Genomic DNA, 14,272 nt, shown 5'->3' with positions numbered 1-14,272 from the left:
CATCCTGTGGTATAATAAGTAACAGCTGCTCAGAATGCCAACCTTTTGCACTTACTTTGTGTTTATACAAAAAGTACACCGAGGCTTTTAAAAATCCTTTTAAATAAAAAAGGATGTCAAAACATAATTTCCTCTTTTCTTCTAACCTCCTGAAGCATTGTGAAGAAATTTCTGAACACCCACTTTCAGTACATTTCTGTGTGGGTACTTCTGGTGCGACAAGAATCACATGGAATTCAGTGACTCATTTACAAGATTGCTAAAGAGAAGGGAGTCACAAAGGTCTCAAAGCCGAGGACAAGGGTAAATTGCCTGTCACCATATATTTAGCAAAAGAAAGAGGAGGAGGAGGGAGAAATAAAACATTCCTTGGATGGGAAGTTATTGAATGTTGAGAGTCAGGGACAACTGCTCTAAAGAGGGATAGGTTTCTCCTGACTCTCCTCTATAAATATATCACCAAGGGAACTGACAGTAACAACCCCGTGCCTGGCTGGGATCACTTCATTGCAGTGACAATATTGACAAAGGAGCTTGACTTTTCAATCGTGACTAGAGAAAACAAAACAAAACAAAACAGTATTGATTCACCAGCCAAGAATTCATAGTGAAGTGGATTTATGAGTTTCTTTATGTCCATCTCTTAACAAATACAGAATTATAGAGCATCTCTTTAATGGGTCTTTAAAACTACTGGAGTTTTTCTTCAGCTCATTATGCAGTGTCCATTTGAACTGAGTTTCAGGGTTGGTTGGTTCCTCTCCCATGGGCCCCTCCTTCCCCCAATCTAATCTTTCTGAGGGTCTTAATTCTCTAAAGAAAACCACTAATGATAATTCCTGGACTATTATATGAAAAGCATTAGGGAATCTTATCAATGAGTGCCAAAGGGCCAGAGAGAAAAATATATTTATTTTAACATGATTAGGATTATTGCCCTCATAACCCATGGTTACTTGTTTTAAACACTAATTATTTTAAATCTTTAAAGTCTGAGAACATTTCAGGAAGCAGGAGGTGGGAGGAAATGTATGTATCTAAAAGAACAACTTGAAGCAATCTTTTATTTTTCAGGATTTCTAGATACTTTTACAAATTCACTGAAAAGATGTGGCTCCTCTTTTACTTAATATTTATTGGTTAGGAAGAAGGGAATCTAAAGATTGTAAAATCAAAATCATGTCCATAGATTAAGTACATTTTTAGTAGCAATATGGAAAGGAATTACTGGCATTTTCTGGCTAAAGATTTATTTATTTTTTGGGGAGGAGTGGGGGAAGGGAAGGACAAAACCCATAGAGAAAATCACAGATCTACTGAAATCACTAGCTGATGGCCAAGACCAGTGACATGTATATTACCCATTGCCTATATATTGGCCAGAACTTTGAATCTAAGATCTTTTGACTCTTTCAGTTCCAGGTTGCACCAAAAGCGGGATAAGGAGTGGAGTGGGGAGAGCAGCTTTTTCCAGTTCCATTTTTTTCCCTCAAATGAAAAATGTCATTTATCTGTCTCACTGTTAATTATTTATACTATTTAAAATAAAAGTATCTTTAAGGAACTTCTTTACATTCTTCCAAAAAAATGTGAGACACTATGACTTTATGAGAACAAAATTAGTCCTGCTCATTCTGTTTCTTATCAGTCTTTCCTATGGCCATCTACATAGGCTGCATTTAACTCTTTCTAGCTCTGAAAATTCTGGGGATTGTTCAGGGCCTGGGTATGAAATGTTCAGGGCCTGGGTATGAAATGCAGCTATTTAAGCTGTTGCGTTCCCTTTACATGTTCATTTCTCATAATCCAAGTATTTGGGTACAAATCCTCTGTCCTGTCTCCGTAAGAGCAAAATGAGAAAGCACACCATACTGCTCAAAATTTAACATGAGATTTGATCAAAAGGTACTGTATTAGGAAAAGCTGCTTGCATGAACACAGTGGGACACAGTGTCACATTTATGAAGATTTACACATCAACTACAGAGCACTATCACAAAAACACATCTGCTACATATCACCCTCTCACTCTTTCCATTTTAAGAAAGGGAAACATAAAAATGTCTGCATCAAATATTTCTTGTGTTGCAATTTAAAATAATTTCTCTTTTTCCCTGTTCCCATCACTGGGAACAGGGAAAAAGGTTATGGTTTTGTAAGTTAATTACATTGTTGGTACTATTCTTAGAAATAGTCTTCAAATGTTCTACCTTTAACAAAATACGTATTGCATGTCTTCATGGTGCAATTTTTCATCCTTCTAAGCCTGTACAGAAGTATCTGTTTTATCTAAAAGGGAAAAAACGGTTACTTACCAGTATTGTCACTGTTGTTCTTCGAGATGTGATGCAGATGTGTATTCCATGTAGGTGGGCGCGCACCCAGCACATGGAAGCCAGAGAATTATGGCTAGCAGTATCTGTAGGGATGGCACTTGTGCCCTGTGGCTATAGCCCCGTCCCCTGGGGATATAAGGGCAGCACCACCCTAGCCTCTCTCAGTTCCTTCACACTGATCATCAAGAGTGCAGGCTCCAATGCAGAGGGGATGGAGGCTGGATTGTGGAATACACGACCACATCACAATACAGGTAAGCAACCATTTTCTCTACTTCGAGTAGATGCAGCCACGTATTCCATGCAGGTGACTCACAAGCAGTACTCGCAGGAGCCTTTTTAAATAAAGACTGCAGAATTTGCATCAGATCTGGATGCAATAGTAATACCACAGTGGTTTGTAAACAGATGTACAGAGGACCAAGTAGCAGCTCTGCAAATGTCCATCATAGGAACATCAATTAGAAACATCATCAGTGTTGCCTGGCCCCATGGAATGACCACACACCCTTTGAGGAGGTGCAGTCTGAGGTACTCATGCTGTCATGATACAGGAAGTTATCCACCTGGAGATCATCTGTGAAGAAACTGCTTGCCCCATCATTTGGTCTGCACATGACACAAACAGATGAGATGAAGAATGGAAAGGTTTAGTCCTATGCAGGTAAAAAGCTAAACATTGCCTCACATCCAGTGTGTGAAAATGCAGCTCATGTGGAGTGGAACTCAGCTTAGGGAAGACCACTGGTGAATATATATATATATATATATATATAAATAAATATATAGATTTACATTGTCTTTGGAAATTGCACATAAGGCAGCTCTGCTATCAAAACATGCAACTCACATACTTGCCTTGGAGAGGTTATCACCACAAGGAAAGTGGTTTCCTGACACAAGAGAGAGAAAGAAGAAGTTGCAAGAGGCTTGAACAGAGGCCCCATAAGAGCCGCTGAGACAATATTAAAATCCCACAAAGCAACCAGTTATTTCACTGCCGGATGGAGATGAGTGACTCTTTTCAAGAACCTCACTGCCATGGAATTTGAAAGCACTGTCTTCCCTCGGATGCGTGGATAAAATGCCAAAATTACTGCCAGGTACACTCTCAACAAACTAAGTAAAAGACCAGAAGACTGAAAGTGTAACAGGTATGCCAAGATGTCTTGGATATAAGCCATCTTCAGCTGAACTCCCTGAGCTAACAACCACATTGAGAACCTATTTGGTCAAATAGGCCACTCTGATGGAGGGCTTTCTGCTGTTAAGTAAGATTTGCCAGACGGCCTTCAAACATCGTTCCTCATCATCATCTAAACATGCAGCATGTTTAGATGATGAGAGGCAAGGAGCTGAGTGCTGGATGCAAAACCTGACCACGATCCTGAATCAGGAGGTTGGGATGAATATGAAGATATATGGGAGGGCCATCCAGTAACGTGAGGAGGTCTGATAACTAGCACTGTCTTGGCCACAGGATAGCAACGAGAATGAGCTTTGCACGATTCAGTTTCAGTTTGAGAATGACCTGCAGATGATCAGAATTGGAGAAAAATCATACAGGGGTGTATACCGGAGTGCTAATTTCCAGCTCAGAGCCCAGACTGAGACCCCTTCAGGAGCAAATCGTCTGGAATTTCTTGCTGTCTCTTGTGGTGAACAAGTTGATTGTTAGAATGCCCCAAACTGCAAAGATGGATGGCAGGATGTTGGGCTTCAGAAACCACTTGTGATTCAGGGAGAAATTTCTGCTGAGGTGATCTACCAGGTGATTCTGGATCCCAGGTAAATGACTGGTCACAGGGCTAATGTTTTTGCTGATGCAAAACTGCTAGAGCCTAATTGCCTCTTGACACAGCAGGCTGGAGTGTGGTCCCCGTTCACGTAATACGTCACAGTGGTATCGTCAGTAGAGATGTGCGCTGCTGAGTACCTGATGTGATCTTAAAAGGCCTGACAAGCACTGCAGGTGACACAAAGCTCCAGGGCACTGATATGCAGACATGCTTCCTGGCCTGGCCACAGGCACTGAACTTCTAGTGACCCCAGATGTGCTCCCCACAGAGGCATCAGTGACAATAGTCCTGGTCACTGGGGACCAAGTGAAAGGAATGCTCTGGCACATATTGCCCTGAACCATCCACCACCACAAGGAGTCCAGAATCAGTGGAGGATTCCAGTCTGCCCAAGGGATGACTATTTGGATGATAGACTGACTTCAGCCATATTTGATGAAGGCGAAGTCTAGCTAAGTCTGTGTGCATGCAGCCATATGGCCTAGCAACCTCAGGCATACTTGGGCTGTGGTTGAGACTGAAATTCCAGACATAGATGTAAAACTGCATGGAATCAGTCAGCCAGCAGAACTGCTCTCAAACTTGTAGAGTCCAATGAACTTGATTATATGAGTTGGAACCAATGTTGACTTCGCACAGTATGGTACTGGTTAGCACTCCTCTTTGGAAGAGTCTCTCTGAGTCCTGGAGTGGTCTCAAGTATCTTATGGGACCTCTTCCTCGCTGCCCCAGAAAAGGGAGAATGATTCCTCTTCTTCTTGGGGGAAACAATAGGGTCTGAAAGTGAAGCAGCAGCACTTGCCAGTTTGGAAGGCAACTGCTGATCAGATGAGGGCTTGGTGCTGAAGTAGGCGTCCCGGCCTACTCCAGAAGGTGCTGCTTCAGCCATAAGTCTCTGCCACCTGAATCCTCTTTTTGAATGATTTACAGCTGGAACACCATTCCTTAACGTGTCCCTCACCGAGACACAAGCACTTTGTGTGGTAATCACCATTGGGGATGGCCCCCGCATGATGGATAATGCTTGAACCCTGGTGAGGGTATCACACAGGGCAGCCAACTACTCAGCCTAAGGTACTACTATCTAACTATTACGTAGAGAAAAAACTCACAGAAAACGGAGACCAAAATGTGAGGTGAAAACACCAGTCAGCTCCGATTCTAGCCACCGGCGGTGAGAAGGAACTAAGAAGGGGTTGGAGTGGTGCTGCCCTTATCCAGTAAAGGGAGAACCTAGCACCAGGGGTGCGAGCGCTGCCTCTACAGGTACTGCTAGGCAAAATTCTCCAGCTTCAGTGTGCTGGGCACATGCACACCTATATGGAATAATACACAGCTGCATCTACTCAAAGAACATGAGTTTAATGACTCACACAGCTTAGTTTCACATGACTTCATTTCACTGCATATTTTTCCTTCAGAAAAAAAATATAAAGCCTCTATAAAAAGAGATTTATATGTTTTTTTATTATTATTTGGACCCTGGGCTTTTAAATAAAGAAATAAGTTTAATATGAAGTCACATAGTTTCATTGAAAGCAGCGGTTGCACGTTTGTATCTTGATAGGGACTTTTAGCATCTAGCATATCCAATTAACTGAGTACAATGAATTGGAAAATGGAGATTGGGTCTCTTTTCAGAACTTGAACACCTACCTTTTTATCACTTAGCCCAGTCACCTGGTCAACAAATTCCTCTTGAATCATAAATGCAGCCAGGTTGGCAGTGTAGCTAGCCAGGAAAATGACAGCAAAAAAGGCCCAAACTGACACCATGATTTTACTGGTTGTCCCTTTCGGGTTTTGAACAGGCACAGAGTTGTTGAACACCAAGCCCCAGAGCAACCACACTGCTTTTCCAATGGTGAAGGATGGCCCATGGGGAGCTGTAATTGCAAAAGGCACAGTCGTTTTAGTTTTACTTGACTGCAGTTCAATTGGGTTAAAATACAATATATATTAACAAAATACTCTCAGATAGGTGGTTTAAATCCTTTCAGTATGAACCCATTATATTCCTGATGGAATAATTTCAGTTCTTTAACCACTGTACTGAATACTGTAATTGCAGTTCTTTCCATATTTGTTAACATGTTATTCCAACATTTTTCAAGGTAGAGTTTACCCAAAATCAATTTTAAAATGAAAATTGAAAACATGCACTGTAAGTTTGAGTTTGGATGAGATGCAAAGGAAGGGGGGATATCTCTCTCACATAAACTTACGCCACAGTATTTACCATACTGCTAGTCTAATATGGCAATCAAAATTTAAAATGCAATACATTGGGATGAGTGTTTTATAAGTAAATACAAATATTTATTTATATTATTCAAGACTTTGCCCTCTCTGCTCTATTTTAATGACGCTTCTTGACATCATAATCTCTACTGATTAGTTTAATGCAAAGCCTTTCCCACTTAATTATTTACATTCAGAAAATTAAATTCTGAGCTGAATAGTTTAATCACAGTTAAGAAAGTTTCCATTCTGAATAATCATTAAGGCCCATAGTCAGCAAGGTTTTTCAGCATGTACTTAACTTAAAGCACGAGTAGTTCCATTGACTACTACAAGGAACTGCTGACATGCATCCTGTTAGGCACATGTTAAGTACCTTATTGAATCAGGGCTAACAGGATACATTCTCTCCTCAAAATGCACAGTTAGTTCCCACTTTGATTAGAGAATTAGATTACCGGGAAGAATCTGACCCAACCAGTCACGTTTTTAATCAGTTTTGATTTTTCATTTCAGTTGAAAGATGTGGGAAAAAATGGCCAACATAGAACCCCTATACTCAGACAGGAAGAGAAGTGGGCCAGCAAGGATATTATCCATTTAAAAATCATTTACTTGTATAGCCCTGTGTCAATAGGCTACTAGAAAATTTGATTTAATTAGAGCTGAGTAGGAAACTGTTTCCTGTCCTGCAAGAAGTTTTGAAATGTAGAAAAATTTTCACAAAAAGTCAGAATCTCAACTTTTGCAAACCTAAAATTAAAAAAAAAAAAAATCAGGACAGATCAATCAAAATGTTTCATTTTGATTTCAACTTTTTATATTATAAATTAACTTACATTTGTCAACACAATGTTTTGAACCCTCCAAAAAAATCAAACATTGTCTCAAAAAATGGCAACATGGGACATCACTATAATTTCAAAAAAACTTTTCCTTCTATTTTTCTTTAAACTGGAAACTAGCTAACACTGACCTTTCCTGCAAACAGTTTCAGATTTAGAGAATCTGGGTTTCCTAATGCAAAAACAACTGAATCAAAAAATTCCTAATCAACACTAGAATTAATAGTACTTGCTTGACTTGCTTTTTTTGAAGTCTGATTTACAAGAATTAATTTCTGTATAATGCTATCAACCATTTTAAACTCTTAAACAATATACAGAAATATTGAAAGGAAAACAAATAGGATGTAAAAGAAACATTCTAAAGCAATAAACTCCGACTCACACAATGGGTATGCACTTAATTTATACTCTCATTTCAACAGAACTCTTCCTTTACTACAATGTTAATTTTTGATGTTACATTCAAACAGAATGACTTTTGAAAAGATTATCTGCTTCCCTGACTGCAGTGGCACTATAAGAATATTGTGCAATAAATATATGTAATGGAACTGACTTTTGGATTATGAAAGCACCTTTCAAGGCCATTAAAGGCTGAGCTGATAGTGTGGATAAAATGTACTTTATGAGCAGTGGAGACAAGAAAAGCATAAGCCATTCAAGAAAAGCGAAGCTGGGTATAAAAGCTGAAGTTTAGGTTTTTTATCATTGTTCTTTTTGTCACTTCCGTTCTTTTTGTCACTGGAAGCTGAACTACTATGGGGCCTGATCCTGCAACCCTTGCTTCTGTGAGTAGGACAATCCAACAAAAATATCCTCATGGTTCTAAGACTCGTGTAATTGGAATCAATGGAAGGACTGGCATAGGCTCAGTGAAGATGGAAGGATGTGGCTTATGGCTTGTGCTACTTCTCTGTAGATGAATACTTAAAAAAATGCTACATTAAATCATTTGGCCTTCACAAGGTATGGTGTTTAATGTTCTCAGAAACCAGGAATGTATACTACCGAGAAGGCTCCAGGATTTTTAGATAATTATATAGTGACATCTGTTTAATTTTACATGGCCTGATTTTCAAAGGCATCAAATCAGGTTCAAATCACTGGGACCTCAGGACGTCACGCCCGCTTTATTTTAATGTTACATCAAGGGTGAAGATCCTTGCTCATCAGCAGATGTATGACTGTTATACAACATGGTTTTTCCTCTGCAAATAACATTCATAACACTTAATATATTGAGATAAATGATGACTACTAAATCTATTAGGGTTTGTTAATATTTTATAAAGATGGAACTATGAAAGCTACATGACATCAAAGACTTAGGTAAATGTGGCTAGGTGGAAAGAGTGGAAATATTGCCCCTAAACTGCTTCTTTTACCTGTGGTTTTCATAGGGAATCTCTTCAGAAAATACATTCTAAATTCTTTTGAGAAAAACCCAGAAGAAAAATGTCATATGTTCCTAAAAGTTTATTAACCATGCATATTTAGAATTCACCAAAGAAGTGGGTAATCTACCTACTTTCTCAACTTCTTATATAAGTATCCATCGTCATAGTATCTGAGCATCCTGACAGACCTATGACACACACTAGAAGATACTGTCAGCATATAATAGTCCCCATGGTATTCCCCGAGTTGAAAGATGTTTAACTATAAAATAAAGTATGTGTGATGTAGTGAGTTAAAAAAATTAACCTATTAAACTGAAAGTAAAATAACAAAGTTAGATGCACAGCATAAATGCTTACAAGAAATATTGATTCTTGGGGCAAAAATGCAACTAAAATAGTTTAATTGAAAAAGGTACATTCCCTATAATAATTTGATGTAGTGGTATATTTTGAAATAATCAAATATTTTTGGAAATAAGGGAGCAAGTTCAGCATACAGCTGTGCACACTACGTTGTAAGGAACATGGCCCTTCCAAGCTTCCCCTTTCAGAGCTGAGCCTATTGCAAGGGAATCCTATCTTTTTCACAAGGACTGTATTAGATCCTGTTTAATCCCCATGTTTTTTAAAAATTACGCAGAAAACCGCACTAGTTTAGATCAGCGAGTTTGAATTCCCAGTCAATTCCCAGGAGTCAATGGGGGCTTGGAGTGCAAGGAAACTAGAATCAGACTCCTATGTGCTAAGATACAAATTAATTCCAAATATTTTCTATATCAATACTCTGGGCCTAGTAGGGTATCTTGACCACCACATTACTGCAATGTGATTTTCCATAATATCACTTATTCACCAACTTCATTACACTATATTAATGTGAAACATGACAACACAAGCTCTCAACCAGATAAAACATTTTAGTTAAAAGTAAATGTTGTTGTAAAGCTGTTCATATTGCTTCAATTTTATTGCTTGTTTTGAGAGGCGTGAGGGGAGGGAGGTGTGTAATTTTGCATAGTCCTTGATTTTGTAAAATGTAAAGCTTACCTTTCCCTTTTGCTAAGTTCCTGTTATATCCTACAGGACTAAAGTACTCAAATATAAAGACAGCCATGGCGGACACAATGAGAAGCATCACAAACATCATCACCCAGACAGAAGCACTAAAAGGCTCTGCAGCAAAACAGACAAGAGAAACAGAAACACAGTTCATTAAACCAGTCACAGCACAACAAGAATTCTAATGTCTAGCAACTGTTTGTAAATTAGTTTTTACCACCAAAACACTAGCTATGTAATGATATGTAACAAGAGGTCAGTTTGACTGGAAGACTGAAAGAAAGAGGGAAAACCTGCAACCTGTCCTTGATTGCTGCTTCTAAATGGTTAAATACAATTAAAATAATAATTCATCTTAAAGTAGAGTTGCAATTCAAGAATGAAGGCTGCATTTTTCTATTTCACTGGGCAAAACCTGCACTCACATTGATCAGCAAATTTTAGTTTGATTTATCACATATCCACTGCTTTTTTGGTATTATATTAACATTTTTTGTTTGTTTATATATTCAGTTATATGTGCCTATATAAACATGACCACTAAGGTCCTGATTCAGCTAAATCAGGGCTGAAGTACATATCCAACTCTCTCTCCCACACTTATCTTATTTAAGCCAAAGTGGAAGGAAAAAGAGGTAAATCTCTGACTTTACAGACAACTTTGAAGTTTTAAGGAAAACTTTTACCATGCTCAGAAAAGGGAAGGATTTACTGCCTGGAGAAGCAGTTTATACCCATAACTGTTACAAATATGAAGATTATCTTCAACTCTATTGAGGGTAGTAGAGTTAATCTATAATAATTTCTGTGCCTGTGACACATCAGGAGATATAGGCAGCTTGCTGCAGGGATAAGACAGGACAGGCCATTCACTCAAATGCCTCATGTAAGGGCATGTGACCACTGAACATGGAAGAGAGCTTTTTATTTTACTTTTTCCTCTTCTTCCATTGAGCAGGCATCTCTACATGTTTCCACCACATGCAAAGATGGCCTTTTGCAAGTTATATTTTTAATCTCTGGAACAGGTTTTTTAAGGTAAGTAGCAGTAGTTTTTGTCTAGCTTCTTAGCAAGTGTAGCAATAATTTTGCTAAATCTGAATTACATGTTTTGAAAGATTATTTAGAGAGGGAGTGATGGACTGAGATTTATTTATTTAAATAAGATGGATCATACCCATCTGTAATGAGAATATTTTTGCTGGAATAGTGTAGCAAGTAAGCAAAACAACAAGAGTTTCTTAAGGGGTGTTGGAGACTTCCAGGTCAGTTTGGAAGTAGATAGACATAAGGGGAGCCCTTTTAAGAAACCCAGATTGTGTTGATAATAAATATTGTGTTATTTATTCATATATTTATATTTGTTTATTTATTCACATATATTTATATTGTGTTATTTATTCATATATATTCAATATTCATATATTAATTGGCGTAAGAGCTATGTAAAAATTAAAGGGGATTAGGATGTGTTTTTAAAGGCGAAGGAGTACTAAGAACCCAGAGATCATTTTAGATGTTGCTTTAAAAAAAAAAAGACATAGGCTGAATAAGTTTTAATTTGGGAGAACCTAGTTAAGATACAATTTGAAATACAGATCAGAGGAGATGTGGTCCAATACCAGAGAAGTTCTCTTAGAGGTACTGAAATGTCTCCGAATGTTTCTGATCAGAAATAAATATTAGACAGAAAACGTCCAAGACTGTCAGCAATACTACACCTCAAATTAAACTAGGTAAAACAGAAATAAGGAAAAGGGCAGAACAGGACAATGCAGCTAAGCTGGGCTATAAACAATAGTTTAAGCAGAATGTACTTAAATAATATAAACAGTCTGGCAATGAGGTGTAGAATTAAAAAATAAACAGAAACAAACTAAAAAGAGCAAAAAGCAGCATCGAACAACAAATATAGAATAAATAACTAAGTGGATCTTCACATCACATATAGTTACATTATAATGGGCCCAACCCAGCCATGTGGTGTGCGAAGGATAGCAGGGGAGCCCCCAGGTGAGCAGCTAATAATAAAGCAGCCTCAGCAAAAGTTACAGGCTGGTGGGAAAATATTTTAGAAAAAAATTCTGTGTGTGTTAAATGATACCACCAAGTGCATAATTTGATTGGAAAGAAGAACATGGATTATTGAAAGGGAAGTAATGAACTTGAATTTAATCAAAGATAAAACCAGCAAAAGAAATGCTGTGGTGGATGTAACTTACCCACAGTAGTCGTGCTTACAAAGAGCTTTCCATTAAGAGGGATAGTGCTGATTCTCATGTTTAAATCTAAGGAATCTCTCCCAAAAAGATAGGAATGTTCTAAACAACAGGAACTTTTTAAGTGCAGTCAGTGTTGATTTTCACAAAATACTTGTAAGATCTAGTTTGTATGACTATTGGTAAGATACATGTTTTGGGTGAGATCTGAGCTACCATTTGTAAAAGACCCTAAAACTTGGAAACATAACATAGCAAATAATGAGGAACAATGCAATCAGATTCTTGGTGATGTATAGCAAAAGCTCTCAAAGTCTATGGAAATGCAATTAAACTGATCTGGAAGGAGGAAAAAAAAACATACCTAGAAATGCAGATGGAGAAACTGTGCCATTGCTCCTTGACACCATGACACTTATCCCAGTCTCAACAAATGGTACCGAAAAGTCAACCACTTCTGAACGCTCTTCATTAATTGTCAGAGAACCCACAGCCATAACTGCTCTCTGATAGACCACCTAATCCAGAAAGAGAAGAAACCAACAACGTTACCCACACATGGTATACCATATTTCTCCAAATGAATTCAAAAGACTTGTTTGCCGAGTTTTTACTTAAGAGTTCTTTTACCTAACAGAACTTACTTCACCAATCATTCCATTCCACACATTATTGACCTTTTTGCCATGCTTCCCATTGGTCACCAGATATAGGTCATATGTGAACTTCACAGTTCTAGATAACTTCTTCAGGATGTCAATGCAGAATCCCTTGCAACATTTCTTTATGTTAGTTCCTTCATTAGTTGAGTTGCTGTTAACATGAAAGAAAGAACCAACCAGTTCCATTATGAAAAACAGAAGAGGCTACATACCAGCAAGTTTTACTGTATTTATCAGTAGACAAGTGGAATTCAAAAGTGAGACATACAGACACTGTGGTAAAATTCTGCCATGCAATGTTTTGCTTCTTCATAAATTTGTTCAGCATTTACATAGGATGGTGATAGTACCTTATAAACACCATAGATAGATTTAATTAGCAATAGATTGGATTGTTTGGTATCACACTTCTGCCATGTATCTTATAAGACAGCTACAAATTCCTGTGACCAGTTTTACAAGAAGGGGATGGGTACCCACATAGCTGAAGGTAGCACTGGGTCCAATTTAAAACTACTGATGTACTTGAAATAGCACTCAGAAGAAAAGGGGACTTAACATACTGAGCTATAATATAAATATAATATAATATAATATAATATATAATAAATATATATTGGGGCTAAATTGGTCAGATAATGAACAAAAGAGGCTTAAATAAACTTTTTGCCATACTGAGAAGCAACTGATGAGGACCATTGTTGTCTTGGACCAATTTAGAAATAATAGTGCACACATGACATTTTATATGGTGTTAGCAGGTCTTGCCAATAAAATCCTTATCTTTAAATGACTCAGCAGGATTAAACTGAGCCTTATAAATAAGTGTTACATAAATCAAAAGCATGTCTAGTACAAGGCTCATTTCAAACATATAATAATAAATAAAACCTAGTTCTTATAGAGAGCTTTTCACACATAAATTTCACACTACTTAAAGGGATGCAAGTGTCATTAGCCCAGTCAGATGGGGAAACTGAAATATAGAACTGAAGTATCTTTTCCAAGATTATACAGAAGTTCAACGGTAGACCCTGCAATACAACAGAGGCCTCATAACTCCCATTCCATTAACCTTCCCACTGGAATATACTGTCCTCCTATGTAATGAGGTTTGTATGGACTTGACTAGAACTGGATGGGAAATTTTCAATTAATTCTTTCTCCTCAGAAAATGTCAATTACTCAAAACCAAATGTTTTCATGGAAATGCGTAAGTTTCAATGAAACTTTCATTGGAAAGATTTCTCATGTCCAGGGGAGGCTGGGAGTACGGGAGTGAGTGAGAGACAGAGACCAGCCAGAATAGCCAATAACCTGTTGGTGAGGGCACTCACTTGGGAGGTGTGAGACCCAAGTTCAGGTCATCACATGCCTTAACCAAGAGGCCACAGAGCCAGCCCCTCTCCCTGGTCCAATGAATATTTAATTATTTAGACAAAAGTGCAATAGCTTTTTGTAACAGGAGAGACACACACACACAAGTGGCTTCTTGTCATTTAGCACTTATGCCTTCCATTATGTAATTCTCCCACATGAAAGTTATATTAAATCATTACAATCCATTTTAATCTGAAAGTGAGGAGAAAAATCTCCTTGCAGTTCCAATAGGTGGCTCTGGGCCCCTGTATTTTGCCCTCTGGAAGTACACAGAATTCCCATCAGCATCAAGCAGAGTTCTGTGCATGCAGAGCAAGCAGAATAGCAA

At 38.0% G+C, this 14,272-nt stretch overlaps 1 protein-coding gene across 1 annotated transcript in view; it reads right to left on the bottom strand.

Annotated features, from left to right (window-relative positions):
* GRIN2A (glutamate ionotropic receptor NMDA type subunit 2A) overlaps positions 1-14,272 on the bottom strand; it is a 301,852-nt gene that overhangs the window by 78,876 nt on the left and 208,704 nt on the right. The window contains exons 7-10 of the mRNA XM_048867039.2: positions 12,547-12,715; positions 12,267-12,420; positions 9,672-9,797; positions 5,792-6,021 (exon numbers count right to left, since the gene is read on the bottom strand). Coding sequence (XP_048722996.2) covers positions 5,792-6,021; positions 9,672-9,797; positions 12,267-12,420; positions 12,547-12,715 — 679 coding nt within the window. The remainder of the gene's footprint in view (positions 1-5,791; positions 6,022-9,671; positions 9,798-12,266; positions 12,421-12,546; positions 12,716-14,272) is intronic.

Source organism: Caretta caretta, chromosome 10 (genome assembly GCF_965140235.1).
Source record: "Caretta caretta isolate rCarCar2 chromosome 10, rCarCar1.hap1, whole genome shotgun sequence".
Lineage (NCBI taxonomy): Eukaryota > Metazoa > Chordata > Testudines > Cheloniidae > Caretta > Caretta caretta.
This window is presented reverse-complemented; position numbering and strand designations above follow the sequence as displayed.